The following is a 26,963-nucleotide window of genomic DNA, read 5'->3' as shown; positions in this document are numbered from 1 at the left end:
TAAACCAGGCCGGCGAATCGGATACACATCCCTCTAGAAGACAGCCAGCATCGACCGGGGCGTCTGCATCTGTCGCCAAGCCCAGAACAGCTCTGCTGCCACACCGGCGGCCGTCGTCTTTGCCCGCGGGCACAGCCTCAAAAACAGACGTCAACCGAATTTGTCCCTCGGCGGTAGAGCCTCGAGAATTTCCCGCAACCTTCGGCTTCCCGTTCTCAATCTAGCTTCTGTCCAGTTGGGGAATTTCTCTTCGTGTTAAACGCTCAGAGCCCGCTCGTACCTTTGATCGTCTTTCTCCATCTTTCCCTCTCACTCACAACTCACACGCACGCATACACATTACGCACAATGCCGCGTCCAACATTACCACCCACGCCCGCGTCCTCAACGGACATTAAGGGCCAAGACGGCTCCAAGGACCTCGCCTCCCTCCAGCTATCCTTTGAGCTGCCACCGCCAGCAATCATCCAAGACGCCTTGAAGCTCTCCCCAAAAGACACAAGGAGAACGCCGCCCAGCAACAGCAACACCAACAGCTTCCAGCCCATCTCGCCGCCCCACGTCAACGCGAACAAGCCGTACCCGGTCCAGCCCAGCGAGACGGTGAAATCTCGCCGGCGCTCGTCGGCGGCTCAAAAGGCGGCTGCTTCCTCTAACGAGAGCTTCGCGCTGCCACCGCCGCCGACTAGGTCACGCAAGATTATCCAGATGAAGCCGCGCGCTCAGCAGCAGAACGAGGCCGAGGCCAAGGCGAAAGATGCTCCGGCGGCGGCTGCTGGTGCCAAGTCCGGGGCTGCGGGTCCAGGGAAGGCCGGCTCGGCGGCGGCGGCGGCGGCGAATGGGTCCTCTTCCACTGCTTCCACGGCGCAGGGCAAGAAGAAGGCGCCGTCAGCGACAAGTGCGGCTGGACGCAAAATCGCGAGGAAGACGGCTCATAGCTTGATTGAGCGGCGCCGGAGATCAAAGATGAATGAGGAGTTTGCCGTGCTCAAGGGCATGATTCCGGCTTGTACTGGGGAGATGCACAAGCTGGCAATCTTACAGGTTAGTTGGCAACCCACCCACTCCATCCTGGAGGAACCTGGGAGGAACCTGGGAGGAACCTGGGAGGAACCTCGAGGGGAAGTTGCTAATCGTACAAAATGGTCAGGCATCGATCGAATACGTGAGGTACCTGGAAGACTGCGTCTCCAAGCTCAAAGCCCAACGCGACACCTCCGAGGCCCGCTCACCCACCGAGTCCGGCCTTCAGACGCCTTCCGGCGGGTCCCGCGCCGAGCCGTGGGGCCAGATTCCGCAATTCGTACCGCGGTACCAAGAAGACCCGGACGATGTGGAGATGACCGATTCCGAGGCCCCATCACCGACTTTCCCGCCCATGCAACAGCAGCAGCAACAGCAGCAGCAATACTCGCAACAACAACAACTTCCGCATTCCCGCTCCCACCAGCCATCCGTATCGCCTGCCCTCTTGCCGCAGGACTCAAGACACCGCCACGACTCCTACTCGTCCGTCTCGACGGACCATCCGCGCCACAACAGCTACAGCTACAGCACCTCAACGACAACGTCACCCGCGTTCGGGCCGCAGACGTATGCCGGCGGCGGTGGCGGGTACGGCAGCCTTTCGACGCTGACGAGTCCCGCGCTGGCGCCGCAGCGGGACCGCGATCTAGACCACGAGGCGACGGCTGCGCTGCTGATGCTGAATAGCGATCGGAGGGGTACGGTTGGGGAGGCGAGCGGCGGCGCTGCTGGTGCTAGTGTGAATCCGACGAGAGGTGCTGGGCGGGGGATGTCGGTCAGGGATCTGCTTAGTACTTGAGAGACATCCCATTTTTCACGGACGAGAGAAGAAGGTTGCTGAAAAGGTGGTGCTATTCATCAATGATGCTGCGCGGGAGACCCTGGCAGAACAGACGCTTCGACATCAGACAGCATGTGATTTTGCCATGGTGGTCAAGAGTCCTTCTATGCTGCGTGGTCTAGAAGCCATCGCATGAATGCGGGAAAGACAATATGGGACGAAGAGGTTCTAGAATCCTCAACAACAATGGGTTTGCCGTCGAAGCTTTACTACAGGGGACAAATATTCTCCATCTCAAATGCGATGAGAGGAAGGGCACAAATTTTTTATTTTTTATTTTTTTGCAAATCGCAGAAACACGGATTGGGGATGAGAAGAATTTCGGATGGAGTTGAGAGGTCTAGGCGCGGCGCATACGGAAATAGGGGTTCTCCCCCCCCCCCCCCCCCCCCCCCGATGAATCTTTCTTTTCGGTTGTCGATACTTGGTAACGAATACTGCATTGTTACGGATGAAAATATCTAGAAGGGATTAATAGAATTAACTAGTTGGATGACCAATGCGATTTTCTTCTGTTCAAGACTTTGGAAAAGTGAATGATCCTCCCCACGCCTTGATGGGTTTGGCGGGGTCTTGTAAACATACGATAGGGGTCGTCGATCGGTGGTGAGTGTTTGACCCTCTCTCTCAGTCATCCTGGTAAAGGATGGTAAAGAATCCTATCAGCAGTACGGATACATCCTGGTTCGTTTCGTTGGCGGAAAGAAAGAAAAAAAAGTGTGTGAAGGCAGTCTGGACTTTCTGGAGAAGGGATCATGGATCTGGTTGTCAAGGGTTGCATTTACGGTTTCAGGGTCTGGCGGCATCGTACGAGATGCTCACCCGTCCTTCTCCACCATCAACCCATCACGTGACGGCGCTTCAGTGTTGTCAGCGTTGAAGGAGGCCCGTGTAAGTCAACTCTGGCCAATTTGTGACAACCTTTTGGTGTTTTCCTCCCCTGGATGTAGTAAGGGCGGGTTTGTTGAAACGAGGGTTCAGGGAATATGGTCTTTTGTGTTCTGTTGGGTGCGGCGAGAGGTTTCATGGGTTGCCTTGGCTTGAATAAGGATAGGAGGAACTGGACAGGTATATAATTCAGATACCGCTGTCTTTTCCGACGTATTTATTCGAGGGTTGGATCTTCCTCGACGTTCGATTTCTATACCCAGTCTTAATTAGGGCCTCGGAGGAAGACAGGAGTCAACTAGCACCGCGAGTACCAAAGAAAATCCAGGCGAATCAAGCCTCACGACACTTTCACTTCAAATCACCCAAAGCAACCCAAGAAACACAAAAATGGCACCAAGAAGCGTCATAACAACCTACCCCCACGCCCACCACCGACGCTACGCCTCGCCCCCAATAAGCCCCTCCACCTACGCCCCGGACGCAAACGACATCCTCGCCGAACTAGGCCTGCGCGCCGACGACTCGGCGTCGAGCGCGGGCGACTCCAGCACGGGATTCTCGACCGTCGACTCGGGCGTCAACGTCAACGGTGGCGGCAGTGAGAATACGGGAAGCGGGAGCGGGGCCGGGGCCCGGAGGAGGAGGCGGAGGAATCGTAATCGTAACCGGAATGGGAACGGGAACGGCGGCGGCATCAATAACAACTACGGCAACGGCAACGGCAACGGCAACGGCAACGGCAATGGCAATGGCAATGGCAATGGCAATGGCAATGGCAATGGCAATCATCAGGCTGCGTTTAATGGCAGCGCTGGAAGTATCAATATTGATAACAAGAATGGAAACGGCGGGAATCTCAACAGGCAGACGACGGTGGTGATTCCCCGGCAGGGCGGGGACCGGGATGAGAAGCCTGTGAGGTTGCAGATTGGGTTGAATCTGGATGTTGATCTGGAGCTCAAGGCCAAGTTGAAGGGAGATATTTGCTTGTCTTTGGTGTAAGTTCCGCCTGCCCGTTCATCTCCTCTTCCATCCTTCCACTTTTCTGTTTTCAAGTTTCTTCTTCTTTCTTTCTTGTATTCTTTCTTCATCTTATTTTGGAACTGACGGAAAACTAACCAGACGCGATTAACCACAAAAAGAGTGGAGAGAAGATTCTCCAAACGCGAATCGATGCGGGTGAAGCCCAACTGGAAGGGCGAAGTCGACGTTAAAGAAATGTTCCATATGCGCCTCGGCAAGTTCAGCTTTAGGCAGCGGTGGATTGATCGCGAGGTCAGCGAGAGTCTTACGGTGGCGATTGGGGTCTCGCTTGTTTTGGGCGGGTTCGTTGCTGGGTTTGCGGCGTCGAGATGGTTGTGCTGATTCTTTCTCCAATGTCGTCTTTTGTATGGCAAGAGGAACTAGGGGAGCAAAGAGGCGGGAGTTTCATTGTGTATATTGAGAGTGTGTAAGTTGGATATGGGACATTGGGAGGCGTACTAGGAGAAAATTGGGGTTCATTTTCGGAAAATAAGATGCTGAAAACAGGAAGCAAAGGTATCTGGCTAGGAACTAGATACCAATAGATGGAAATGACAATCAAGGGAAACAGGGTAACTCGCAGCTGCGTGACCTCTTCGCCAACATGGTATTCTCAAAGTGCATGGAGCCGGTTGAGACGAAAACTATCAGCCAAAGGACACCTTTCTCCCGGCCGGAAACGTGGAAAGTCGGGGTGTGTGGAGCCGGTCTTCCGTTGCAGTGTCATGAAACTTCATGCGGGAGGTTGTGGCGTGTTTTCAGTGAGATGTGTCCGTGCGGCGTTTGTGTCGAGACGAATTGCCTTCAACATGGAGGTATTCAGACATTGCCTGATGCTGGATCAACATCCGTCAAGCTGTTGAGCAGATAGAAAATGCGAGAAGCTCATCTTCTCTCGGCTCTATCTTAGACCACGCCGGCCACACCGAGACTCACTGTCGGACCCGGCGGGCTGGGATGTCTCGGTGAGCGGCCCGCTAGCGTCACTTCTGGCGTCAATGCTCTCTGCACGACTTCTCCACACAAGCTCCAGCTAATTACCCAATCGGGCATGTTAGACAGGGGTCCTCCACCACCTTCAACGCCCCAGTGCCTTTTTTTACTTTTATTTTTATTTTATGTTATTTTATTGCATCCCAACTTTTGTTCCCACGTTCGCCCTCATTTCAGCCTCAAATCGTACCATCAAGAACACGACATACCTAGCCTAGGTTTTGAAGAAAATTCTTATTGTACGACAGCACAGGCAGGTGGAATGTCAGCCATTCTGCACTCCATCAAAAGCTTTTTCCTCGGATTGGCGCGAGGAGCTGGTGATTTCTACAGGTCCATCGTGAACTGGCTCAAGATGGCATACTCACCGTAAGCTACCTAATGCTTAAAAGGCTTGGAAAAAAAAAACATTACTGACAAATCCTATGAAGAAACCCATACTACCGCGGCAACATCATCACCGGCAGAGCCGTCGGCGGCAGGAACCCCTTTGTCGGCAACCTGCGCATGGTGATAGCGCAAGTCTTCCAACCCTCCGACTGGACCGTCCTGGAAGTCGCCGTCCTGAGGCCCTCCGGTCCGCCGACCAAGGCCGTTCTGAAGCTGTTTGACCGCCGTTTCTCGCCGTGTATCCAACGGGCGCGGCAACGACTGGAGCACGGCGCGTGGACGCCAGAATTTGAAAAGGAGTTTGTCGACTACGTCCGCCGGGGCGCCGCTAATGAGTACAACGAGTCCCTTTGGGACTCCGATAGCGATGAAGACGACGAGGAAGAGGAGGATGCGCCTGTCAATTTGCTCCAGGAGGAGGTCATCCGCCAGTCTCAGTGTGATGGGATTGCCAATGCGCGGTTGAATCGGTTGCAGACCCGTATGGGCGTGGAGAAGGGTATTAGGTTGCCCAAGGTGCATTGCACGGTGCAGATGTCGATAGGAGGAGATGTTGAGAACCGGCTTCTTGAGGTTCCTGGGATATTGATGGAGTATGTGCCTGGGTTTAGCTGTGATGATACGGAATAATGGCAGTCGAAGGAGACTTCTGGGCTGAGTTCAGGGTATTGGAGACGAGGACGACGGAAGCGCATGCCCGGGAATATGTAAGAGTAGGGAAGGCATTAACGTTCACTACGGCGTGAGGTTAATGGAGTATATGGCGATCTCGGTTAAGCTGGATGAGCCTGATAATCATATTAGTAAAGAGCATTTTCGGCGCAAACGCCTAACAAAGGGATACTTACATGAGCCCTTTTCTTGGAGCGCGCGCTATATACGTTGGCCAGTCGTCCTATACCCTGGGTGAAGTGAAGCGATTCCGAAGCATCATGGGGGCAAAAGGAGCTGAATAGGAGCAAATGCCAGCTACTCATGCTTGAGGTCTTGGGTACGCCGTACGAGGAACGAATTGCTCCTAACAGCTGAAAGGCAGATGATCAAAGCCTTAGCTAGAAGAGATTGTAGCATGGTCCCGTAACCCCTGTGTCTCCTTCAAACCACTTTCGAGATTTGCACGGTAGTCTTTTGTAAGAAAGCCGTAACCGTGATCGACCGATGCCGTGGGGTCGACTTCTTCAATGACGAAGTACTGCTAGCAGGCCGCCATAGACTAGAAGCACTCGTGTTCTTCTATTCATCATGACCTCTAGTTGATCCCTTGTAATGGCAGTGAGCTCTGTATTCAGTTGACACCGATATGTTGGTAATTCGTTATGCGATGGGTTCTTGAAGGCTATCTGTACATCCGCCAATGGCATTTGGGGGGTATTGGATGCGTTGGCGAGGAGGTCACTGTTATCCGCCAGGATCTAGGACTCTCTAGTGTCGACGATGAATGGATCGTCAAGTTCCCGAGTTGTGCTGATGATGTTTTTCAACGGCCTCGTAGAGAACTGCTTCTAGGAGTATTGGGTAAGATTTATCTGGTAGGATGAAGCCCGCCTCCAGGGAATGATCGACTCAACAAGCCATGCATTTAGTGACCAGATCGAGAACGTCCCAGGGTGATTTAAACGAATAGGCCTACTTGGAAACAGTTCTGGCCAGATTGTTTGCCAGGATAAACTATTAGAAACAACAGGCATTTTCAGTTTCTTCTTCTTTTCCCGTCGTCTCCGATTCTCATCGTGACAGCGGAGCTTACTCAACTCAACCCACCAGCGCCGTAACAACGACAAATTTCACGAACATCTCAAGACGAACTAGACTTGAAATCTATCATAGCTTATGAGCATGGTGAGCAGGGTTCTTTCACCCCGTTCAGATCTACGACGGGCTCAGTAGCTGATCATGTTAGTTCAGCCCTTGCCAAGAAAGGCACGATATGCCGAAACCAATAGTTGCGAGGACACGATCCAGAGAGAGCTCAAGTTGAAAAGATGGCTGAGTGAAAACCACAAGGTCTCGTCACGTTTGGCAGGATATAGTTGTGGTTATTGACCAGAATTGGTGGGCGACGCCGGGAAGCATCATCAATTGCATTGCCAAGAATGAGTTTTTCGAAGGCTCGGCACCTAAGTGTCGTTGGCTCTCATCAGGCTCGGCAGCCTCGGAAACCTCTATACCGGTGTCTTTGGGCTTATCAGCGAGCTCAGCCATCTCATAGCCGACAACTAGTTTCTCTAAAATCGGCTCAAGAACGATCAGTTCAGCGCTGAAAACGAGGGAAATACGCGGCAAACACCCGTTGATCAAGTAACAGCCATGGACCTAGGCGTGTATTTCACACCTAGAAGCTCTTCAAAAACAGGGTTCTGCTTCCGAGTACGATGGAATTGACCACCTTCATAGGCTCGGTCGCTGCCGTACAGAGTCAGAAAGAGGTGATTGCATAGGGGTTGCAAGATCATTGAGGAAGACGAGGGCTTTGGCGGATGGCCGTTGACCTTTTGGAAGTGAAAGTTGCCTGACCAATACTTGACAAGTCTTATAAAGGCTCCTGATGCCCTTAAGAAAACTGCAGAATACTGTCTTACCGAGGTCTTGTCGTCCAGCATAGGTTACTTCCCTCTTTCGCTTACGGTACAACAGCGAACCTGCCCGAAGTCGGCTCAGGCCCCCATAGTCTTTGAGGGGACTTCATCACGTATACTAGCCTTCTTCAAAATTCATGAGGACCGTAGAGGCTTCTATATACCTACCGGGCCACATTCGCATTGCAGACACTACTTGAGAGGTGCGTGTCCTACGACTTCTGCGCACACGGAGTTGTCTACATGGTTCTTGCACCGATGATCATGGTCGATCCACTGCAATAAAACGGTTTCATTGGCGGCATGACCTTCCTTACTTACTTCTTTGCCATATCCTGTCTGTTTGGCCGTCAAAGAGCGTCCATTTCGCTACCTTCTAGAGTCAGGCGACGTGTGTAATTGAGGGCAGGATATTTACCAACTTATGAAAAGGCCACATTTATATCAAGGCTAGGAAGGCGGACTTGGCCATTTTTCGAGAAAATATGAAATTTCTGAAGCCAGTTACAGAGTCTAGAACTACTTTGGATTCAAGTAAGTCTTGTAGTGTTTCTGATCGAGTAACGCGACTTTGGGTCACCACGAATGAGTTCGCTTGGCTCTCAAGTTGACACTTACCGGTGCAGCTGCGGTTGAAGCGCAATATAGAGAAGCGCTGCCTTTGGTTCCTGGTAATTTCCAGTAAATACTCATCTTGAAAGCCAATACCAATGTATAATTGCTTCCAAACAGCTACGACCTCCAAAAGCCTTGTGCTGTACTTCACGCCAAACCTCCAAATCAGCATATAATGAAGGATCCGGCATGAAAGGTCACCTTACAAACGTCACTGCAGTCGCTGATCACTCTGGGAAAAGAACATATGACTCGGTAGTTTCTCGCGGATCCTTCACTTGGGAACGTCACCAAACTTACCAGCTTGGGGTACGGCATGGTCAACTGTTTTTCAAGTCTCGCTTATTATGGAGAACAACTACGTACAGACCAAAACCCTACCTAGCTCATTCCGGTAGTATTCTACGAGGAATACTCGTGGCGTGAGCAGAAGACATATGAGGCAGCGACATAAGAGTTCCTTTGCGACGATGCAGTACACACGACTTCCCTCCCGTTAGAAACCCCAGCTTTCCTACCTTCGGACCTAGGCCTCTTCCAGCAGTACGACTTCCTCTCGCAGGATTATCGCGACAGCAAGAAGCGCATGCAGGAGATCGGTGGCCAGCAGATAGAGGCCATGAACAAGTTGTACGGAGGCCCGTTTTATAGCTTTGGAGGCACAAGTCGCGGAGTTGGAGCGCAAGGTTGCGCACTTGGAGGATGTTGTCCTTGCCGAGGTCTGCCAGGTCATGGACGGCCAAAAGAAGGAGCTCAGGGGAGCGGAAGGGCTCGAAGGCTGTCTGAGGAGTCTCGAGGATTTGGGTTGTGATCTGCGCCCTGCAACTGAATGGTCATGATCTTCTACTTTTAGGCCTTTGGCTCTTCATAAAAATAAAATAAAAAAAGCCCCTGTCTCTATCCTATTTTTGCTTAAGCATCTCTTTCCTGATATCCTCCAAAACCACGCTCGTAAATGTGAACCTACTTCCTCGATTCATTCTTCTTTCCGCATTTGGCCGTGCCTATACATCTATCTCTTTAAATTCTGGCTGCATGTTCGTCGAGTTCAGTATAGCTTGCCCGCCTCCCGCTTAGCCAACCTGATGTTGTTCCAGTCGATTTAGGAACTTATCGGACCTGGAAAGGATGTTTTGGGTAGATTCGAGAGGGCAAGACACTGCGAGCAGGCGGGTAGTGAGAGCCGATTGACCACACTCGCTTCCATTTGTTTTATGATTGTGCAATAAGTACTGACTACGATGTTGCAAAGGCATGTCAAGGAGTATGGTCTTGGTTCACGAGCATGTCAAAGATTCACAAGCTGCATGGGTTTCTCCACTTGGATCGATTTACGACTCTCGATAAACCATGATGCCTGCCACTTCTGCCTAAGATGCGTATTACAGTGAACATTGACCGCGACAATCCCGCTGAGAAATGTCTGTTCGTCGTGATGTGTTGGAGACCCCATCTCATGTTGTGTGGATACATGCCATTCTCGGCCTAGTATTCAGCTCATAGAGTTTGATCTGCCGCTTCTGCCTACCAACGCTCCAGGCTAGAGATGGCTCTTAAAAATGGTTCAAAAAGAATTAGACGACTCTTCGACTGAGGCAAAGTGATTTAATTGCCAGAGACTCACTGCTCACAAAGCAAATGCTCTCTCTCTCTATGCTGCCTCGACGCGTATTCATTATTCTGTTTCTTACCATCTTGTCATCACTTTCTCCTACACATTTCGTCTCGTCAGATAACATGTGCCCTGAAAACCCCGACTGCGAAATGCACTCATGTCCGCACGCATGTCTGCACGAGGCAGCGTTATACGGCAACACGCAACGCCTAACGGAGCTCATTCTCGACGGAGCCGACATTTCACAGACATCGGGGCCTGGTCAATTCCAAGTGATTCACTTCACCGGACGGCCGGAGAGCGAAGCAGCCCTGAAAGCCCTGCTCGATGCCGGAGCCGACGCTTCTGCATCCTCCTACGACGAGACCACGCCTCTCCATCTCGCGGCTGCCGAAGGTGGGGTTGAGCAGGTGCGGATGCTCATCGAGGCCGGCGCCAACGTCAACGCCCGCACCTATGACGCCGAGATCCCGTTGCATAACGCGGCTAGGGCTGGAGACGAGGAGATTGCGAAGCTGCTCATCGCTGCTGGTGCGGATATTGCTGCTAGAGACTGCTATGGCCAGTCGCCGTTGCATCATTCTGTTAGCCGCGGGCACCTCGGTGTGGTTCAGGTGCTTCTCGACGCAGGCGCCGACATGAGCGCTCTCAATAACAACGGAGACACGGCCGCTCTTCAATCCCTCTCCGGTGCGCCGGCCTCGGTCAAACTTTTCATAGAAAAGGGCGTCGACGTTTCTACCAAAGGTCAGAGCGGCGACACCCTGCTGCATCGAGCGGCTGCGAGCTCGGCGGAGCTGATAGGACTCTTGCTCGAGGCCGGCGCGGACCTCGAGGCGACTGATGATGAAGGAAAAACTCCGTTACACGCTGCAGCTGCGTGGGGCGATGCCGAGTTTGTTCGGATTCTGCTTGCGGCCGGGGCTGATCTCAGTGCGACGACGAACGACGAACGACGGCGAGACTTGCGCTGCATCTGACGGCGGGCAGCCCGGATGCCATGTTCCTGGGCTTTGGACACGAGTCTGATGCCAAGGCTAGGGTTCTCCTTGATGCTGGTATTGATGTGAATGCGCGGACGTCATCAGGTCAAACGGCCCTTGAACGGGCGAGAGAATGCAACCGCCCCGCTGTTGCAGAAGTTCTTCTTCAAGAAGCAAGTACAGAACATTGAGGGAGATGGGACTGTAACTAACTACCTTGACCGTTGTTGTACATGACAATACAGGTGCATGATTTGATATTGGAGGAAAGTGCATTTCTGCCTGGATTGGAAATTGAGTGAACCCCACCAAATTTATGCCCCGGAAAGAGCGGCCAATTAATTAAGCAGGCGAATTTCCCCGCCAGCGCAGCTAGAGCTTACCTTGACCCGGACCTTTATTCGACCAGTGTAACCCGCAGTGACAGGGCAGTGGCTGTCCGAGACCTCCGAACCCTTGTGTCCCATGTTTCCGTACGGATACCTTTAGCTTACCTTCCTGTTGATTTTCCTCCCTCCACCTCCCGCCCTGAGCAACCCTCACTCCAAACACGTAGCACGCGACACACCCGCTGAGAGACGACAAACCGACTCCCACACGAATACCGAGCGATAGATGCAGACGCCATGAACAGCTCACGAGCGGGGAGACATACCAAGTCTCCTCTGTTCCTATTCCTCGCCGTAATCATCATCTTCGCAGTAGCTGTCGAAGCCTCATACGGCGATCGGTTACCAGAGTTCCGAGAATGCGTCCAAGTTGGTGCCCACCATACACACACACACGCACGCATGCGCGCGCTGCTGCTCGCGAACAGCAATGCTTGAGAAACTCTTTAGTCTCTTGTGACTAACATGCTGCTCTGCGCTTCCCCCGCGATCCAGGTCTGCCACGATGAGAACTGCGCTCCAGGCAAAGATGCTACGCCAATTCGTACGTTCCCCCCCTTGCCACTAAGACACAAACAAGATGCTAATAGACTCCTTTCTGCACACAGCTTTCCACCGCCGCCTCCTCCTCTGGACCTGCGCCTCCGAATGCGACTACACCTGCCAACATATAATCACAAAAGAGCGCCTCGCAGCCGGCGAGCGCGTGGTGCAGTTCCACGGAAAATGGCCCTTCCCCCGCATCCTGGGCATCCAGGAGCCCGCCAGCACACTCTTCAGCTTGGGGAACCTCTGGGCTCACCAGAACGGCTGGCGCAAGCTCCGTGCCGTCATCCCGGCGTCGTACCCGCTACGGCCCTGGTACGAGTGGCTCGCCGGCGTGGGCATCGCCTCGTGGACTTTCAGCGCAATCTTCCACACCCGCGATTTTGTTGCCACGGAGCAGCTCGATTACTTTGCGGCGGGCGCGAGCGTGCTGTACGGCCTGTACTATACTACAGTGCGCATCATGCGCCTAGACCGGCCGACGCCGCGCCGGAGGTCGGTCTTGCGCGCGTGGACGCTGCTGTGCGTGCTGCTTTATGCTGGGCATATTGCCTACCTGAAGGGCGTGCGGTGGGATTACACGTATAACATGACGGCGAATGTCATTATTGGTGTGATTCAGAACCTCATGTGGTTGTGGTTCAGTTTGAACAAGTACAGACAGTCACGGAGGACCTGGGCTATCTGGCCGAGTATCGTTGTCGCGGTCGTGGTCATGGTCATGAGTCTGGAGCTGTTTGACTTCCCACCTGTATGGGGTGCTTTGGATGCGCACAGTTTATGGCACCTGGGCACGATTCCGCCAACGGTACTGATGTACAAGTAAGTCGGCAGTGGGACTGGGTTTGGCTTGCGTGATTGACTGCTAACACTTACCCAGCTTCCTGATCAAGGATGCGCAGGACGATATGGCGGGGAGTGAAAGGTTAAAGTCTTGAGCTGGTAATGGGATTCGAACGACCATTTCAAGCCGTGCTACCCATACGGGAGGATGAAAAAGGCAAACACCACAGGGCCGAGGGCCGGGTGCCAGCCAGGACGCTTCAACGAGGTATGAAATAACGGGACTAGGCCGCGGAGGCAAAGCATTACACTACGAAAAGACCGTGTAACCTTGGCAAGTAGATTAGGTTTAATGGTCTATTTTGCCATGTTATCCGGTCTCCAATTAGGCCGGTATAGTAGAGAATAATATGTAACGAGTATGACAGCTTTCTCTCTGGTAAGCAGTACTAGTATAGTATAGTGTGGCATCGTTTCCCGTCCACGCAATCTCAAAGTTTCCTATGCGCAACACCAGCAACAATTTCACGACTTGGGTACAGCTCAACCAACCCCTTGCTCCGCTCAACACCCGCGTCACGTCATTCTTATACACCGACAATCACAGTCTCGGTCTTGAAGACCTGGATGGCACCATCACCCCAGATGCCGATGACGGAAAGCAGGAAGCCGACTGAGGCAACGGCAGACTGCACGAGCTGCGTCTTTCTGAAACCGTCCACCTCGCCGCGGATCTCTTCGCCGTTAAGCGCCTCCTCCTCCGCCTCAGCAGCCGCAGCCGAGGACTCGTCGCCGCTCGCGCTGCCGGCGCCGTCGCTGTGGGTGTCGCCGAGAACCTCGTAGCTGGCCTCCATGCGAGCCTCCTGGCGCGCGATGCGAGCGGCCTTGCGCTTCTGCTCGCGCTCGCGGGCGGCCTGGCGACGGGCGGCGATGGATTCCTTGGAGGTGGAGGGGTTGCTCTTGAGGACGTAGGGGGTGATTTGCTCGGCGAGGCCGGAGGTCAGTGTAAGGACGGAGGCGTAGACGAGGTAGGGGTGGCGGAAGGCGCGTGAGGAGAGGAAGAAGGCGAGGAGGAAGGAGGTTGCGGATACGCCGGTGAGGAGGCGGAGGCGGGCAGTCGCGGATGGGTAGAGGTTCTTGAAGGCGCGGAGGGCGTCGGAGGCGGAGGGGAGGGAGAGGATCGAAGGGACTGTTACGGTTGAGAGGGAGTAGGAGAGGCCCTGTTGCGCGCACATGCGATGTTAGTATCTTGGGTGAAGCATTTCACGATGGGGTTGAGGCTGGTTCGGTATCTCGGAGTCCTGAGTGCGGGGAGTGGAGGGGGGAGGGGTGGATTGGGGATGGGATAGTGGCGTCACTGATGATGGTCCGACAAGCGAGCTGGGCTGTGTGCACGCTGGGAGAGCGGTGAAACGTACAGTCAGAAGACCGAGGGAAACAGTTCCCACGAACTTCAGGAGGGAAACTCCTTTGGAAGCCATGGTGGCTGGTGCGGGAATTCGTAGGAGGTTCGGGGAGAGGCGTTGGATGTGGGTGATCGATGGAGGCGGAAAGGATGTAAGGTCGAAGTTCGTGAGGTGTGAAGTCGGTATGGGATGTGTCGTCAAACTGTCGGTCGGTCGGGTCGCTGCTTAGGTACGGCCTTACTGGTGGTGCTGCTGCTGACCGGGAAGGCGGGGCGGGGAGGGGCGGTATCACTCTTTGTTGGACTGGGAACTTGAGTGTCTGATCTGACCTGGGGGGTTAGATGGTTTCCGGCCTGACCAGTTAGGCGTCACAGGATGGTAAGATGTTTTGGGGAGGTGGAAATGGCCGGATTGAATGGACTTGATTGACGCTGACGCTTGTTGACGACCTGACGTTTCCCGCCTTGCCGCTTGCCGCTTGCCGCTCTTTCGCGCGGGAATTAGTCCTTTGCTTGTTTGGCGGCGATCTGGTTGGCCGGGACTTGGGGTGGGTACCTTGGTGGAGTCTCCCGATGACGGTATGGGGTACCATGAGCTTAAATTATCCGTGCGCCTTGCATTAGTCCCGAAGCTGGCCCGAGGTTGCACAAACGTCTGTACATTTCGGCATAAATATCAATGGAAGGCACAGCGACGTCCCCTTATCTGTCCTTGCCTTATCTTCAAGAACATGAAAAGTTCTTTTTTCTGCTCGCAGGATCAAGATGGCAGCTTCTTTCCTTGACTCGTTTAATGGAAAAGGAGTTTATTTACGGCATGGAGGCGGTCCAGCGCCGACTTTGACGAGGGCCGAAAGATGCTCGAGACAAGTGACCACTTGGTTCACCAGAAGACGCACCCTATGAAAAAAAGAAACCCTATGAGGTTGTCGGCGCGATTTGATGATCACTCGAAACGAACTCATTTGGCCCACCAAATTTCTCCAGCACGCTCTTCCCCGAAAGCTAGGCCACCGATGCGTCTTGACTTCTTCACTCCTCCTTCTCAATCGGCCTTCTCGCGTAAATCACCCAGCTGTTCCGGATTAGACAGTCTTCAGACATAAAGAGCCCCAGAGCTGGCGTTAGGGGGGCTTACAGGGGCGAATAGGCGTGTATCCTTCTATCCTTCAACTCATTTCGGACTTGAACCTCCTCCTTGGTCCAGTTGAGGGCCCTCGTAAAGGCGCCCAAGCTCCAGGCTTCGAGGCCTTCCATGAAGTTCTCGAGACACCACTCACCAAGTTCCTTATAATAGGGATCCTTGGGCCAGGGGCTAACGGGCCACTTATACTTTACTATTTCCACATCAACAAAGCCTGCCTCCTTAAGGTGAGGTACCAGGCCTAGAACGTCTATAAGGGCGGCCAAAGATCTTGGAGGCCTCTTCAACCTTGTCTACCCACCTCATGAGAGCGCTCTCCGATGTCAGTGTTCCGTCATCGCAGTCGGGTCTCATGTGCCCTTCGAACAGCTCGATGTAGCCGCCGGGCGTCAGATGACTACGGGTACGTTAGTTGGTCAATCCAAGTGCTGGACTGACAAGTTGAGAAAGACATCAAGGCTTTGCTTACTCGTAAGCCTTTTTGAAAAACTTCCCCCAGTCGGCAACGCTACCGGAAAGCCCGCGAATGTAGATGTAGTCAAAAGGTTGACTGTACGTCCAGGGCTCCTCAAAATCATCGACCTCAAATTTGACGTTCGGCGGGACGCTAGGCACAAGTTAGTCAACATACTAGACCGGGAATACCACATCTAGAAAAGCCGCACAATGCAGTTGGCACCGGGGTGAGGTCAACTCCAACCACCTGGTAGTATCAAGTCAGCAACGTGGCTCATGCAAGTGTACGAGTTCATGAATCTCTAGTCACCTCAGCTTCGGGATGTTCATCACCAAAATCAATAGCCCACAACCCGGTTCCAGTTCCTAAGTCGAGGACACGCTGAGCCTTGAGGTTCTCGTTGGGAGGAGCCAGGCCCAACTTGTAGTTGAGGGTGAGCAAGTAGATGTTGTGTTGAAGATCTGGGGGGAGCATGTTAATGAGACGGCTACGTGCACACGCATGAGGAACGTGACGTACCGAGTCTGTCGCTCTCCTTCTCGTCGTTCGGAAACGGGTATTCTTGGTTCTGGTTAATATCATCGCGCCTGGCTTTGGGCAAGCGGTGAAACTTACTGCCGTCCTTGCACTTGTGATACGTACGTCCATTCTCGATGCGATGTTGCAGGATAGAGCTGGCCAGACTCGTGCTGGAAGACGCAATTCTCTGATTGAATTAGATTCTTCCAATTTCTGTGAGCATTTTCAGAAATGAACTAAAACCTAGAGTTGCCCTGTCGGATGAGGTGTCATCGGTGAGCTGCGATCATGTTAGCACCGGAGAACATAAACTCCGGACGGTACTTTACATCATCGTCCGCTGCTACAATTGGACCATCCTCAGGCGCAGGGTTGGTCGGACTGGGACCATCAGTAGGCGCCGGAGGCGCGGGGCTGGTAGGATTTTCCGACATCGCGATACGAGTTTTGACACAATGCGTGGTGGAGGCGAGGGAGTCGATTCAATCTTGTCGCTCACTGTCGAAGCCGTCGAGATTGCAAAGTGACAAATTTAACGGCGACGGCACGAGCCATCATTTATCTTAGCCCCTCTGTGAAACCAACGAATGCTACCCTCTTCTAGAATGGAGACAATTATGCATGTTGGCAATGTTGGACCGTTGGTGGCAAGGATTCGGTTTGCTCGTGGGGACAGCCTGCTTCCAACGAGCAAGGATTCTGAACGTATCACAACCAACTGCCAATCCCCCTCTGAGACAAAAGCAGCAGAAGTCCAACAGCGTGGCGAATCATTGAATTCCCTTCGATTGTCTTTATATCTATATGCAGATTGCGAACGACCGGCCGGGACCGCGGCTTTGGGCCGTTGCATTAGTCCGAGAGACAACGAATGACCCAATTCAGAGTTCTTCACGGACATTATGTGGGCCTCAAAGCCTCTGACAGGTTACGATTCTTAGGGCAGGTATTGTATTGAAAGCCTTACATTCCCCTGTTTCTTTGCAATGAGCTTTCCAGTCTTTCCAAGTTCGATCAGCTATCACGGTATAGTCACCATGCCCGTCAATCCGTCTCTGGCGTTTCCTCAGGTTTCCGTCCATTTACCAACTGACTGTTGACCGTTAGAACATCTGAGACAGCAACATAGTGGGTTAACAACACTTACATGGGAATATACGCGTGGATGTGCCTGTTCCTCAGATCGTTGCGAACACCGATGAGGAAGACATCGACCTCCTCCCGAGTCCACTCGAGAGCCCGGGTGAAGGGCGCAAGTGTGAAACCTTCGATCCCGTCCATGTAATTGTCGTGGTTAAACTGACCGAGGGTCCGGTAATGCGGGTCTTTGGGCCAAGTGTTGATGGGCCACTTGAAGGTGCTGTACGTGACGTCGACGTAGCCCACCTCCTTCATTACCTCCACGAGGCCCGGCACATCTGCAAAGGGACGGCCAAAGATGTTGCAGGCCTCCTCGATGTAATCCGCCCACTTGGATAAGGAGTGCTCCGGGGTCAAGGTGCCATCGTCGGACAAGGGTCGGACGTGGCCCTCCTGCATCTCGAACCACCCGCCAGGCTCGAGATGGCTGGTTGACGTCAGTCGACTGCATGTGTGAAAATAAGAAGAATGCTCACTCAAAGGCTTGCTTGAATAGCCTCTTCCAGTCGGAGACAGAGGATGTCAGTGCACGGCAGTGGATATAATCAAACGGCTCACGGTATGTCCAGGGCTCTTCGATGTCATCGACCTCGAATTTGACGTTGGGTGGTACACTGGAGACCGTCAGTACCTATGACAGGGATGGTTTTCAATGACGGGCAGCTGGTACATACGCGGCTGTTTGTGTAGGTGAAAGATCCACCCCATATACCTGTTGCGCACTTCAGCTTCATTGAACCGGATCACCGGCAACTAGACATACTCACCAGCGCCTCTGGATGTTCATCGGCGAAGTCAATGGCCCAGATTCCTGTTCCAGTTCCAAGGTCAAGTACGCGTTTGACTTTGGAGTTGGGCTCATTCGGTGGGGCAAGCCCCAATTTGTCGTGGAGGGTGAGGAGGAAGAGCTCGTGTTGAAAATCTGGGGGAGAAGCCGGGTGTGAGTGTTGTCTCACGCCAGGGTCAGGTGTGTAAGAAGAAGGGGCGATGTCAATATGTACCTAACCTATCATTCTCCCGTTCGTCATTTGGATAATTGTATCCTGAAGTTGTTAGAATACTGAAAGATTGGAGAGAGAAACAAGGGCGTAGCACGCACTGCCTTCCTTGTACTTGTGGTATGTCCTCCCGTTCTCAATCCGATGTTGGAGAATCGAACTGGATAAGCTCGTGGTTGAAGATGCTATACTCTGTAGGAGAAGGTTAAGCCTGAGCGTCGCGCATGGAGTGAAATCTGTGTCAATCGCTACTCACCGACAATCTTTCCGATGAGCTATCATCTGTGATCTGCAACAGGTGTTAGTATGTCCTACTCACGCAGAATGGGATTGGCACTCTCACTTCATCAGCCACAATGACTGGCCCATGGTTGGCCGGGACGGGAGCCTGGTCGTTGCACATGTTGGCCGTTGACTGCAAAACATAGAATGCTGACTGTGATGTTGGGCTCTCTACTTTTCGCAAAGGAAGCAATACGACACAAGAAACCACTGGATGTGAACCATTTATCTATGTGGGACGAGAATACTACCCCTCTTCTCGGCCAGGTGTTTGCATGCAGGTCTGTGGCAAGGGGAAATACGTGGGTACTGATCGCTTCCAACAGGACGGATGCAGTTTGCTTTACGCACGTACGGTATGACAGCGCAAACAACAGGTCATATGTGATAGAGTCAGTTCGCTTAGAACCCCTGATACGTCCAATCGCTCCAGCCACGAATTTGATCCGTTGCGATAATCGGATTGAGAGCTCCGTGAGGCAATTCGTGGAAGGTCCACATGAATACAGTAGGTCAAGCGAAGTCAATTTCATTCCGTACTATAGATCGGGTTGTCTCTATCTGATTCCTCTGAAACCCCCCAAGTTGATGACTTACCATAGTTTTTGCTGCTTGAGTTTGATGATGTATTCAAAGATTCATTGTTTGGAATTTGTCTTTTAGTCTTTCATTGCTTTGGACAAATTTGAGTCGACGCAGCTTTTTCATTCGCGAAGTGACGAGTATACAGGCTTCATTTCGAGCCACGTCATTAGAGAGAACTATAGACTCGTTCATTATAGACTCGTTCAATTGCTCAGGTCTAGATAGAAAAGTGCTCGCTTTAAAGTCGTTTATCACTCTTGCGTGGCTGGCTCCTCCGTCGTCGTGGTCGCCTTCTTCTTCTCTCCAGGTTTCCTGCCGTAAATAGAGTAGCTTTTCCCCGTGTTAGCACCAATCACTTCGGTCCAAAAGACGCATACATTAAAACTTACATTGGCCAGTAGGCATGAATGTTACGGTCCTTCAGGTTGGACCGCACCTCTGCCAGGAAGACGAAGACCTCCTCCTTCGTCCAGTTCAGCGCCCGGGTGTAGGGCGCCAAAGTCCAGCCCTCGAGACCTTCCATGAAGTTGGCATGCGTCCATGCTCCGATCATCTTGTAGTGAGGGTCCTTGGGCCATTCGTTGATGGGCCACTTGTATGTCTCAATGGTCACATCGACGAATCCGACTTCTTCCATGACTGCTACGAGACCAGGGATGTCCACGAAAGGTCTTCCAAAAATCTCCATGGCCTCACCGATAAGCTTCAGCCACTTCTCCATTGCATGGTCTGGCTTGAGGGTGCCGTCATCACAATGGGGGTGAAGAACGGGCTCTTGAATTTCCAGATATCCGCCAGGCTCCAGGTGCCTATCGAGTTAGCTTAGAATTTCTAAATCTTCAGCCTCGACTTACTTAAAGGCTTGTTTGAAAAGCTTGCTCCAATCGGAAATACTGGATGTCATCATTCTGCTGTGGATATAGTCGAATGGCACATTATACGTCCACGTCTCCTCAATATCGTCGACCTCGAACTTGGCGTTAGGAGGAATTCTGCAATGGGTCAACGTTGAGCGCTGGGAACTAACTTCAGGCACCCGAGGCATATGCAACTCACGCTGACGTCTGAACAGGCGAGAGATCAACGCCGTGAACCTAAGCTATGAATGAGCATATGTACCAATTGTGAGCAGGAAAAGCGTTCTTTCGCTTACCTCGGCCTCAGGGTGCTCATCTGCAAACTCCATCGCCCAAAGACCGGTGCCAGTGCCAAGATCGAGAACGCGCTTGACCCCAGAATCTTGGGCGTTGGGCGGAGCGAGACCCAGCTTGTAGTGGAAGGTTAGAAGAAACAAATTGTGCTGCAGATCTGGTCGTAGCGTTAGGCGGCTTCACCAGACAAGTGGTCAGATGGAGGCGCATACCCAGTCTGTCGGATTCTTTCTCGTCGTTTGGCCAAATGTATTCTGTACATGTCAGACTTCACACTGCTTGCAGCCTATGAGCCTCATGGTCGGCGTCTTACTGCCATCTTTGTACTTGTGGTAAGTTCTGCCATTTTCAAGTCGATGTTGGAAGATGGAGCTGCTCAGGCTGGTGGTTGACAAGGCAAAGCTCTGAGATGGATATCAGCAGTGCTTGCGGGAGCGAAGTCAAACAATAAGAGACGTCACCTACAGATCCATGGTCTGAAGAACTATCATCCCAATGCTAGTCAAGTTGTTAGAATCACTCAGTCCACCGCAGGGCTTAAGTTGTTTTTACCCCTTCTTCAGCGACGATGACCGGGCCTGCCACCGCGGGACGGTCGGACTCAGCGTTACTCATTGTAAGATCTCGGACAGATGCCTGTTGACAATTTGCGAATTTGCACAATGCTGAACAAACTGATTCTGCATTTTCCCGGTTCTGTCTCGCGACTTTTATGAGTTCCAAAGGCACTTAATTTACCCCTCTCTTTGACTGGGAATAGGTCCTGCATGTTGGCGGCACAGATGCAGTTGGCTCGTGGAGACGGATTTCCTGCTTCCCGAAAGGTCACTCTCGGACGTATGATTTCTGCAATGAGATCCATAGGTTGGATATACGACATTCGCAGGCCCTGTGGGTGCTTGGCGGATCAGTACTGGGGGTACGTTCCCCTGTGATACCCAACCATTTCACTCCGCCGAGCCACGTATACAAGCCGTTGCATATGTAGGCGTGTGAAGAGACGATGTTGCGACAGGATACCTTCACATATTCTCGTTTCGGATCACGCGACGTGGCGGGTATCGCTCTCATCACTACCGGACACAGAGGGAGACAGGAAAGCACCAGTTGATAGGCGCGGATATTTGTCTGCCGTGATTGTTTTCCCCCATAGCGAAGAATATCGATCACAGTATGCGCCCATAACCCAAATACACGGTTCTTGAAAGGGAGATTACCGCCACCACGTCCTTGGGACACCAATGTTGAAGAAGTTGCAGAACCGAGACATTGCGGGTTCCATTCTTCTGGGTTTCGATGTCAAATGACATGTCATTCAAAATGAACTGATGCTGTGAGCGTGTGACCTCGACCATGGCTCAAACCAACGGTTGCAACTAGCAACTCATAGACAATAGAGGCAACCAACACATGAAGGGGCGTGGCATTGGAGAGCCTGCCCGGTCTGAAAGGAACGGTTGGGGAAGGTGTCTACGGGGAGGCGGTCGTTGATCCCGGGAGCGACATAAGGAAATCGCGCTAAATTAGGCCCCGTGCGGGAGGGTTAGGTGCGTTTGGAGGCTGGAAGGAGAGAACTGTTGCTCTCTTTCCTCAGCTCTCCCCCACCAATCAGCAGCTCCTTCCCCAACCTGTGTGCCTGTGTCTTTCCCCGTGATCGTGACCGAGCTCTGGATGAGTCAGCAGCGGAATAACTAATCATTTGGTTTGACGTGCCGCGGAAGGCTCCGCACTTTTTTGTATCCTAACCTTCCGTTACCGAGGTCCCAAGGTCCGACGCGCTACCACTGCTGCCATCTGAGCTGCGCTTTGCCGTGACCGTTGCACAACAAGACATCGTACCAACCGGACTCTTTTTGGTTTCTTCTTCCTCGTGTGACATATAGGTTCGAGATTCGTGCAACCTCCGATATCTTTGTGCAGCCAACGGATCCACCAAACCTCCATCGTCAGGGTACCCAAACAATCAGAATCTATCGCCTTAATCTCGTGGAAACAGGTCCCACACGTCATCATCTCGAACCACCTGTGATACCTTGTTCATTGTCTCTGTCCCGTCCCTCATCACCCACATCTAGTCCCTGCAAACATGCCTATTCCCGAGTCCGAGTACTTGAGTCCGGTTTGGAAGGACGGCATCTTTAGTAAGTGGCTTCCGGGCTTCCTTTTCTTTGCTGCACCCTCATGGAGACTAACTGCGCTGTGCAGACAACAGAGTCGCCTTTGTCACCGGCGGCGCTGGAAGCATTTGCAGTGCTCAAACTCGTGCTCTTGTCCGTCTCGGAGCAAATGCCTGCATCATCGGCCGCAATGTCGAAAAGACAGAGTCCATGGCCAAGGACATAGCCACCGCTAGGCCTGGTGCAAAGGTCATCGGTATCGGCGGTTGTGATGTGAGAAATGTATGTGCTCATCAACACATATCGCTGCCAGAAACGTTGCAGCTGACAATTTATATCTAGCCCCAGAGCCTGCAAGACGCCGCAGATCGATGCGCCAAGGAGCTCGGCGGCATCGACTTTGTCATGTAAGCGCCCGATTCACAAGGGTCTCAATCCTGGGGCAGACTGCTAACAGTGACAACCTTACCAACAGTGCGGGAGCTGCTGGCAACTTCATCGCACCCTTGTCCGGCATGAGCCCCAACGCGTTCAAGGCGGTCATCGATATTGATGTCTTGGGCACTTTCAACACTCTGAAGGCTACCATTCCCTACCTGGTAGAGTCGGCAAAGAACAACCCTACGCCCAGCCAAAACGGACTGACTGGAGGCCGCATCATTTTCGTCTCTGCCACATTCCACTGGACAGGTATGCCGCTGCAAGCACATGTCTCAGCCGCCAAAGCGGCCGTCGATGCTCTCATGGCCTCGGTTACGTTGGAGTACGGTCCGTTCGGAGTCACGAGCAATGTAATTGCCCCCGGGCCGATCAAGGATACGGAGGGCATGCAACGGCTGTCCAGCAGCAAGCAAGACCAGGCCAAGGCCGACGCGGTGGTGCCGCAGGGTCGGTGGGGCGTGATCCGGGACATTGCCGATTCCACCGTTTATCTCTTCAGCGACGCCGGCAGCTTCGTCAACGGTCAAGCAATTCCTGTTGACGGCGGTGCCTGGAGACGCCAGGGTGCGCTAGCAGTTGGAACAGATGAAGACATGAGATACCCGGATTTCCTCTTGAAGGGAGAAATCTCGAAGCACGTGAAGAGCGGCCGAAAGACAGAGTCGAAGTTGTAGCTGGCACCGACAAATCGGCCGTGGTGGGGTCGGAAGGATCACCTCCAGCAAGTCCGCGGACAAAGAAAATCCAACGACCGGGGGTGGAGAGAATGGTGATTGTAAGTTGACATCGCAAGGGCGTGGTTGTTGACCCGCTCAGAGCTTGTTAGATATTCGAAGAACCGCAGGAAACGGCACTGTATTGAACCAACCAACAGTCGTTTTCAGAAATAACCATGATCTTTTGGCATTTTGTACAATCCTACCTTACGTTATATCAAATCAGACCCTTCAATCCTTAAGCAAAGCGGCTATCGGCACCACAATTCTACTCAGCCACATCAGGCTAGACACCTATCTCCCAGCCGCCGACAGGCCGAGCCGCCCCGCGGACGGGAGCGGAGATGCTGCTGCAAAGCTGCCCCCTCCGAACACACTTTTTTTCTCACCGTGTCGGTCACCAAGCCAACTAATTAGTGTCCTCCAAAGACCGGACCGGGTGCGGCGCACTCAAGCTTTTCGAGCCAAGCCGGCATCCACATCCCTCGACCTGCAGGTGATAGCTTGCACCTCAGGCGGGGCCATCAGGAACAGCTTGACTCATTGGCCACACGAATTGCAGACAGCTTTGAGTGGCATGGTGGTGGCATCCATCCATTCCCGCCGTCGCCCGCTATGCGGATGAGCAGCAAGACTCACCCGCTCTCGCCGCCCATGGTTGCAGTGAAATCGCACTTTTTAACCTGCAGAGTGATAGGACCTGGCCCGGCTGGTGCTAATCCATGGGCCTAGTGCGTTTTTATTCGAACCCTTTCCCTTTTACCCCTCCTTTATCGCCAACCATCGACTGGTCCGGAGCGAGCAAGCGGGTCGAACCATGCTGGGAACTGGGGAGGAGGAATGGAAGGAACATTTGTCGCTGAGCCATGTGTGGGCTGCAGGATTTCTTTGAAGATGACTCTAACCTCTTGAAGCGTCGAAGAGTCCGACTGTCGGTCGTGACATAAAAGGGCCGGCGGTACCCGGCTTCGCGAGGGGCGTCGAGGCGACTCCCGATCGTCCTAGTCTCCTCAGCTCCCGTGAGGTTTATTTAAACCGTCGTCTCTGTTGTATATCTTTGCTACAGGGATTGCAACTCGGCTTCAATCTCATCTCATCAGCCGTTTTCACACTCCGGCAGGCACTGAGTTTGTATACAGCACGCTGCTGATAGTTCAATTGGGCGAGTAAGTAGTAGCTTCTGCTTGTTGATTATATGCACATATCAAACCGAATAGTCAGAGGACACGAGCAGTAACAACAGAGCCAACACTCTCTCAGAGTCCAATAACACATCGCAAATATGGGACTCAAGCACCTTCTGGCAATGGGCCTGCCCATCATGCCCGCGGCCGCAGAGACCGTCCTCGGCATCTACGTCTTCCACCGTCACGGTGACCGCACAGCAAAGAAGACGCCCCCCGTCCGCTTCACGGACCTTGGCGCCTACGAGGTCTACACCTCCGGCCTAGAATACGGCCGGCTCTACGTCCGCGACAACGCTACCCACCAGATCCGCAACATGAGCACCGACGATGTCTTCCCGGAACAGCTCTCCGTCACCTCCCCCGTCGACGTCGTCCTCCAGTCCTCGGCCAACGCCTTCCTCCAGGGCTTCTACCCGCCCTCCGGCACCGTCGAGGCTCTCGCCAACGGCTCCAGCGTCGAGGCGCCCCTCGGCGGATACCAGTACATCCCCATCAACGCCGTGTCCACGGCCTCCACGAGCACGAACGCCGAGAGCAGCGAGTGGCTCCAGGGCGGCAGCGGCTGCGGTAAAGCCGTCGTCAGCTCCAACAACTACTTCTCCTCGCCCGAGTACGCCGCCGTCGACACCGAGTCCCGCGACTTCTACCAGAACCTGTTGCCCGTCATCAACGGCACGTTCGGCGCAAAGGCCGCCACGTTCGAGAACGCCTACGCCATCTTCGACCTCATCAACGTCGCCCGCATCCACAACGACAGCATCCCCTCCGATTCCCTCCTCACCAACGCCACCGTCCGCTCGCTGACCGACTACGCCAACATCCACGAGTGGAACCTCGCCTACAACGAGAGCGACCCCATCCGCGCCATCGCCGGCAAGGTCTTGGCCGGCCAAATTCTCCTGGCCCTCAACGCGACGCTCAAGGACGCCGCAAAGTCATCCTCCGTCAAGGCCAACATCCAGTTCGGTGCCTATGCCAGCTTCTCCTCCTTCTTCGGCCTCGCCCAGCTTCAAAAGGTCTCGGCCGACTTCCAGACCGTCGTCGACTACGCCTCCTCTATGGTCTTTGAGCTCGTCACGAACGCCACCTCCGCCAGCCCCGCCGCCGACGACGTCGCCGTCCGCTTCCGCTTCGCCAACGGCTCCGCTGGCATCAACAACCTCACCGTCTACCCGCTCTTTGGACAATCCGAGACCGTGCTGCCCTGGAACACTTTCGTCACCGAGATGCAAAAGTTCGCCGTCGAGGATACCAAGACCTGGTGCACCGCCTGCGGCAACTCGACCGGCACGTGCGCCACGGCCCTGGGTCTGGACGGCAGCACCGATGCCAACGGATCCGGCTCGAGCGGTAGCAAGGGAGGCATCTCGACCCCCGTTGCGGGCGTCATTGGCGCGCTGGTGACGCTGGTTGTTATCCTAGGTTTTCTCGGCCTCGTTATGCTTATCGGTGGCCTGCGCTTGGTCAAGAAGTCCAAGATTGCAAAGGATGTCCCTGCTGCTTCTACTGCGGAGCAGACTGGCGGTGCCAAGCACTAAGCACGTAATGTAAGAAATGATTGTGGGCGTGTAAGTGTTCACGATGGATTTGTGGTCGATAATGAAGTCACGATGAATGCGTCGTGAATGGTAGTCCCTAGAGGACATGAGCTAGTAATGAGATGTTGATACCACCCTTTTACTCAAGAGACTGCCTTTAATCCCTGCACCATGATGAATATGCCCTGCGCACGGGCGGCAACCCGAGGAAGTGGTCTCGTACCACAATATTGATAGTGTACAAAACCTCCCCTTCGCCCACGGCCTCATCGCCATGCTCACCGTGCCAAGCAAGTCTGTTCCATCGATGAATGCTCTAGGGACTCGCACAGGCGAGGGGCGTAGTTGGCTGTCCACTGCCCCCATCCGAACTACCGAAGTCCTTCGAAGAAGACCCTTCCACTCCCAACGGGGCAGCCTACGCCCTCAAGTCTCTCAGCTCGACCGAGCTTGAATCATCATCTCTGTCGACCTCGGCCAACTCGGAACTAGATAGTGTGGTTCCTCGCATTCTCCTGTCGTTGGATCGAGCGGATCGCTCCCTGGTTATGTCTGGTGAGGCGATGTCCGGGCCTCGAGTTTCTATCCCTTGGACGGTAGGAAAACCTCGAC

At 53.4% G+C, this 26,963-nt stretch overlaps 11 protein-coding genes across 11 annotated transcripts; 7 read left to right on the top strand and 4 right to left on the bottom strand.

Moving 5' to 3' along the window:
* Window positions 1–170: 170 nt before the first annotated feature.
* Window positions 171–2,213, top strand: BDP81DRAFT_516147 (uncharacterized protein). The gene is made up of 2 exons (XM_060595869.1): window positions 171–1,044; window positions 1,151–2,213. The coding sequence occupies exons 1-2, from the start codon at window positions 349–351 to the stop codon at window positions 1,823–1,825; spliced, it is 1,371 nt and encodes a 456-aa protein (XP_060446917.1). The 5' UTR covers window positions 171–348; the 3' UTR covers window positions 1,826–2,213.
* A 932-nt stretch (window positions 2,214–3,145) lies between these two features.
* Window positions 3,146–4,182, top strand: BDP81DRAFT_516143 (uncharacterized protein; the record flags this gene model as incomplete). Its single annotated transcript, XM_060595868.1, has 2 exons — window positions 3,146–3,756; window positions 3,901–4,182. 2 exons carry the CDS (start codon window positions 3,146–3,148, stop codon window positions 4,121–4,123), a joined length of 834 nt encoding a protein of 277 aa, XP_060446916.1. The 3' UTR covers window positions 4,124–4,182.
* An 825-nt stretch (window positions 4,183–5,007) lies between these two features.
* Window positions 5,008–5,975, top strand: BDP81DRAFT_470598 (uncharacterized protein). The gene is made up of 2 exons (XM_060594551.1): window positions 5,008–5,143; window positions 5,206–5,975. Exons 1-2 carry the CDS (start codon window positions 5,037–5,039, stop codon window positions 5,792–5,794), a joined length of 696 nt encoding a protein of 231 aa, XP_060446915.1. The 5' UTR covers window positions 5,008–5,036; the 3' UTR covers window positions 5,795–5,975.
* Window positions 5,976–10,119: 4,144 nt separating this feature from the next.
* On the top strand, window positions 10,120–10,950 carry BDP81DRAFT_316032 (ankyrin repeat-containing domain protein; the record flags this gene model as incomplete). Its single annotated transcript, XM_060584132.1, has 1 exon — window positions 10,120–10,950. The coding sequence occupies one exon, from the start codon at window positions 10,120–10,122 to the stop codon at window positions 10,948–10,950; it is 831 nt and encodes a 276-aa protein (XP_060446914.1).
* Window positions 10,951–11,579: 629 nt separating this feature from the next.
* Window positions 11,580–12,826, top strand: BDP81DRAFT_459988 (Per1-like-domain-containing protein; the record flags this gene model as incomplete). Its single annotated transcript, XM_060593604.1, has 4 exons — window positions 11,580–11,711; window positions 11,838–11,886; window positions 11,951–12,710; window positions 12,769–12,826. The coding sequence occupies 4 exons, from the start codon at window positions 11,580–11,582 to the stop codon at window positions 12,824–12,826; spliced, it is 999 nt and encodes a 332-aa protein (XP_060446913.1).
* A 432-nt stretch (window positions 12,827–13,258) lies between these two features.
* On the bottom strand, window positions 13,259–14,152 carry BDP81DRAFT_392911 (uncharacterized protein; the record flags this gene model as incomplete). The annotated part of the gene is made up of 2 exons (XM_060587768.1): window positions 13,259–13,891; window positions 14,090–14,152. 2 exons carry the CDS (start codon window positions 14,150–14,152, stop codon window positions 13,259–13,261), a joined length of 696 nt encoding a protein of 231 aa, XP_060446912.1.
* A 672-nt stretch (window positions 14,153–14,824) lies between these two features.
* On the bottom strand, window positions 14,825–16,630 carry BDP81DRAFT_470595 (S-adenosyl-L-methionine-dependent methyltransferase; the record flags this gene model as incomplete). The annotated part of the gene is made up of 9 exons (XM_060594550.1): window positions 14,825–15,151; window positions 15,215–15,413; window positions 15,457–15,617; window positions 15,690–15,827; window positions 15,886–15,923; window positions 15,987–16,138; window positions 16,197–16,238; window positions 16,293–16,383; window positions 16,526–16,630. 9 exons carry the CDS (start codon window positions 16,628–16,630, stop codon window positions 15,109–15,111), a joined length of 969 nt encoding a protein of 322 aa, XP_060446911.1. The 3' UTR covers window positions 14,825–15,108.
* A 318-nt stretch (window positions 16,631–16,948) lies between these two features.
* Window positions 16,949–18,825, bottom strand: BDP81DRAFT_405337 (S-adenosyl-L-methionine-dependent methyltransferase). The gene is made up of 9 exons (XM_060588933.1): window positions 18,678–18,825; window positions 18,591–18,623; window positions 18,436–18,526; window positions 18,338–18,379; window positions 18,104–18,258; window positions 18,011–18,048; window positions 17,813–17,950; window positions 17,344–17,763; window positions 16,949–17,289 (listed from the first exon to the last, which is right to left on the bottom strand). Exons 1-9 carry the CDS (start codon window positions 18,735–18,737, stop codon window positions 17,241–17,243), a joined length of 1,026 nt encoding a protein of 341 aa, XP_060446910.1. The 5' UTR covers window positions 18,738–18,825; the 3' UTR covers window positions 16,949–17,240.
* Window positions 18,826–19,303: 478 nt separating this feature from the next.
* Window positions 19,304–21,004, bottom strand: BDP81DRAFT_470593 (S-adenosyl-L-methionine-dependent methyltransferase). The gene is made up of 9 exons (XM_060594549.1): window positions 20,905–21,004; window positions 20,818–20,850; window positions 20,666–20,756; window positions 20,565–20,606; window positions 20,355–20,509; window positions 20,258–20,295; window positions 20,056–20,193; window positions 19,591–20,010; window positions 19,304–19,531 (listed from the first exon to the last, which is right to left on the bottom strand). Exons 1-9 carry the CDS (start codon window positions 20,965–20,967, stop codon window positions 19,453–19,455), a joined length of 1,059 nt encoding a protein of 352 aa, XP_060446909.1. The 5' UTR covers window positions 20,968–21,004; the 3' UTR covers window positions 19,304–19,452.
* Window positions 21,005–22,063: 1,059 nt separating this feature from the next.
* On the top strand, window positions 22,064–23,929 carry BDP81DRAFT_424705 (short-chain dehydrogenase). Its single transcript, XM_060590154.1, has 4 exons — window positions 22,064–22,493; window positions 22,558–22,751; window positions 22,812–22,876; window positions 22,945–23,929. Exons 1-4 carry the CDS (start codon window positions 22,439–22,441, stop codon window positions 23,582–23,584), a joined length of 954 nt encoding a protein of 317 aa, XP_060446908.1. The 5' UTR covers window positions 22,064–22,438; the 3' UTR covers window positions 23,585–23,929.
* A 1,018-nt stretch (window positions 23,930–24,947) lies between these two features.
* On the top strand, window positions 24,948–26,351 carry BDP81DRAFT_315679 (histidine acid phosphatase; the record flags this gene model as incomplete). The annotated part of the gene is made up of 1 exon (XM_060584101.1): window positions 24,948–26,351. The coding sequence occupies one exon, from the start codon at window positions 24,948–24,950 to the stop codon at window positions 26,349–26,351; it is 1,404 nt and encodes a 467-aa protein (XP_060446907.1).
* Between the last annotated feature and the right edge of the window lie 612 nt (window positions 26,352–26,963).

This window comes from Colletotrichum phormii (assembly GCF_030913505.1).
Source record: "Colletotrichum phormii strain CBS 102054 chromosome Unknown BDP81scaffold_7, whole genome shotgun sequence".
NCBI lineage: Eukaryota > Fungi > Ascomycota > Sordariomycetes > Glomerellales > Glomerellaceae > Colletotrichum > Colletotrichum phormii.
The sequence above is the reverse complement of the archived record's forward strand: the minus strand, read 5'-3'. Positions and strand labels throughout refer to the sequence as shown.

What these genes read in the sequence shown, in the direction of transcription:
- BDP81DRAFT_516147 (XM_060595869.1), top strand. Translation starts at nt 349, where the DNA reads ATGCCGCGTCCAACATTACCACCCACGCCCGCGTCCTCAACGGACATT. An exon ending in ACAAGCTGGCAATCTTACAG is followed by an intron (nt 1,045 to 1,150) that starts GTTAGTTGGCAA and finishes CAAAATGGTCAG; the next exon opens with GCATCGATCGAATACGTGAG.
- BDP81DRAFT_470598 (XM_060594551.1), top strand. Translation starts at nt 5,037, where the DNA reads ATGTCAGCCATTCTGCACTCCATCAAAAGCTTTTTCCTCGGATTGGCG. An exon ending in CTCAAGATGGCATACTCACC is followed by an intron (nt 5,144 to 5,205) that starts GTAAGCTACCTA and finishes AATCCTATGAAG; the next exon opens with AAACCCATACTACCGCGGCA.
- BDP81DRAFT_405337 (XM_060588933.1), bottom strand. Translation starts at nt 18,737, where the DNA reads ATGTGCAACGACCAGGCTCCCGTCCCGGCCAACCATGGGCCAGTCATT. An exon ending in CCACAAGTACAAGGAAGGCA is followed by an intron (nt 18,380 to 18,435) that starts GTGCGTGCTACG and finishes TAACAACTTCAG; the next exon opens with GATACAATTATCCAAATGAC. An exon ending in ATCCACGCGTATATTCCCAT is followed by an intron (nt 17,290 to 17,343) that starts GTAAGTGTTGTT and finishes AACGGTCAACAG; the next exon opens with TCAGTTGGTAAATGGACGGA.
- BDP81DRAFT_470593 (XM_060594549.1), bottom strand. Translation starts at nt 20,967, where the DNA reads ATGAGTAACGCTGAGTCCGACCGTCCCGCGGTGGCAGGCCCGGTCATC. An exon ending in ATGAGCACCCTGAGGCCGAG is followed by an intron (nt 20,296 to 20,354) that starts GTAAGCGAAAGA and finishes TTCATAGCTTAG; the next exon opens with GTTCACGGCGTTGATCTCTC. An exon ending in CTTTTCAAACAAGCCTTTAA is followed by an intron (nt 20,011 to 20,055) that starts GTAAGTCGAGGC and finishes CTAACTCGATAG; the next exon opens with GCACCTGGAGCCTGGCGGAT.
- BDP81DRAFT_424705 (XM_060590154.1), top strand. Translation starts at nt 22,439, where the DNA reads ATGCCTATTCCCGAGTCCGAGTACTTGAGTCCGGTTTGGAAGGACGGC. An exon ending in GCGGTTGTGATGTGAGAAAT is followed by an intron (nt 22,752 to 22,811) that starts GTATGTGCTCAT and finishes ATTTATATCTAG; the next exon opens with CCCCAGAGCCTGCAAGACGC. An exon ending in GGCGGCATCGACTTTGTCAT is followed by an intron (nt 22,877 to 22,944) that starts GTAAGCGCCCGA and finishes CCTTACCAACAG; the next exon opens with TGCGGGAGCTGCTGGCAACT.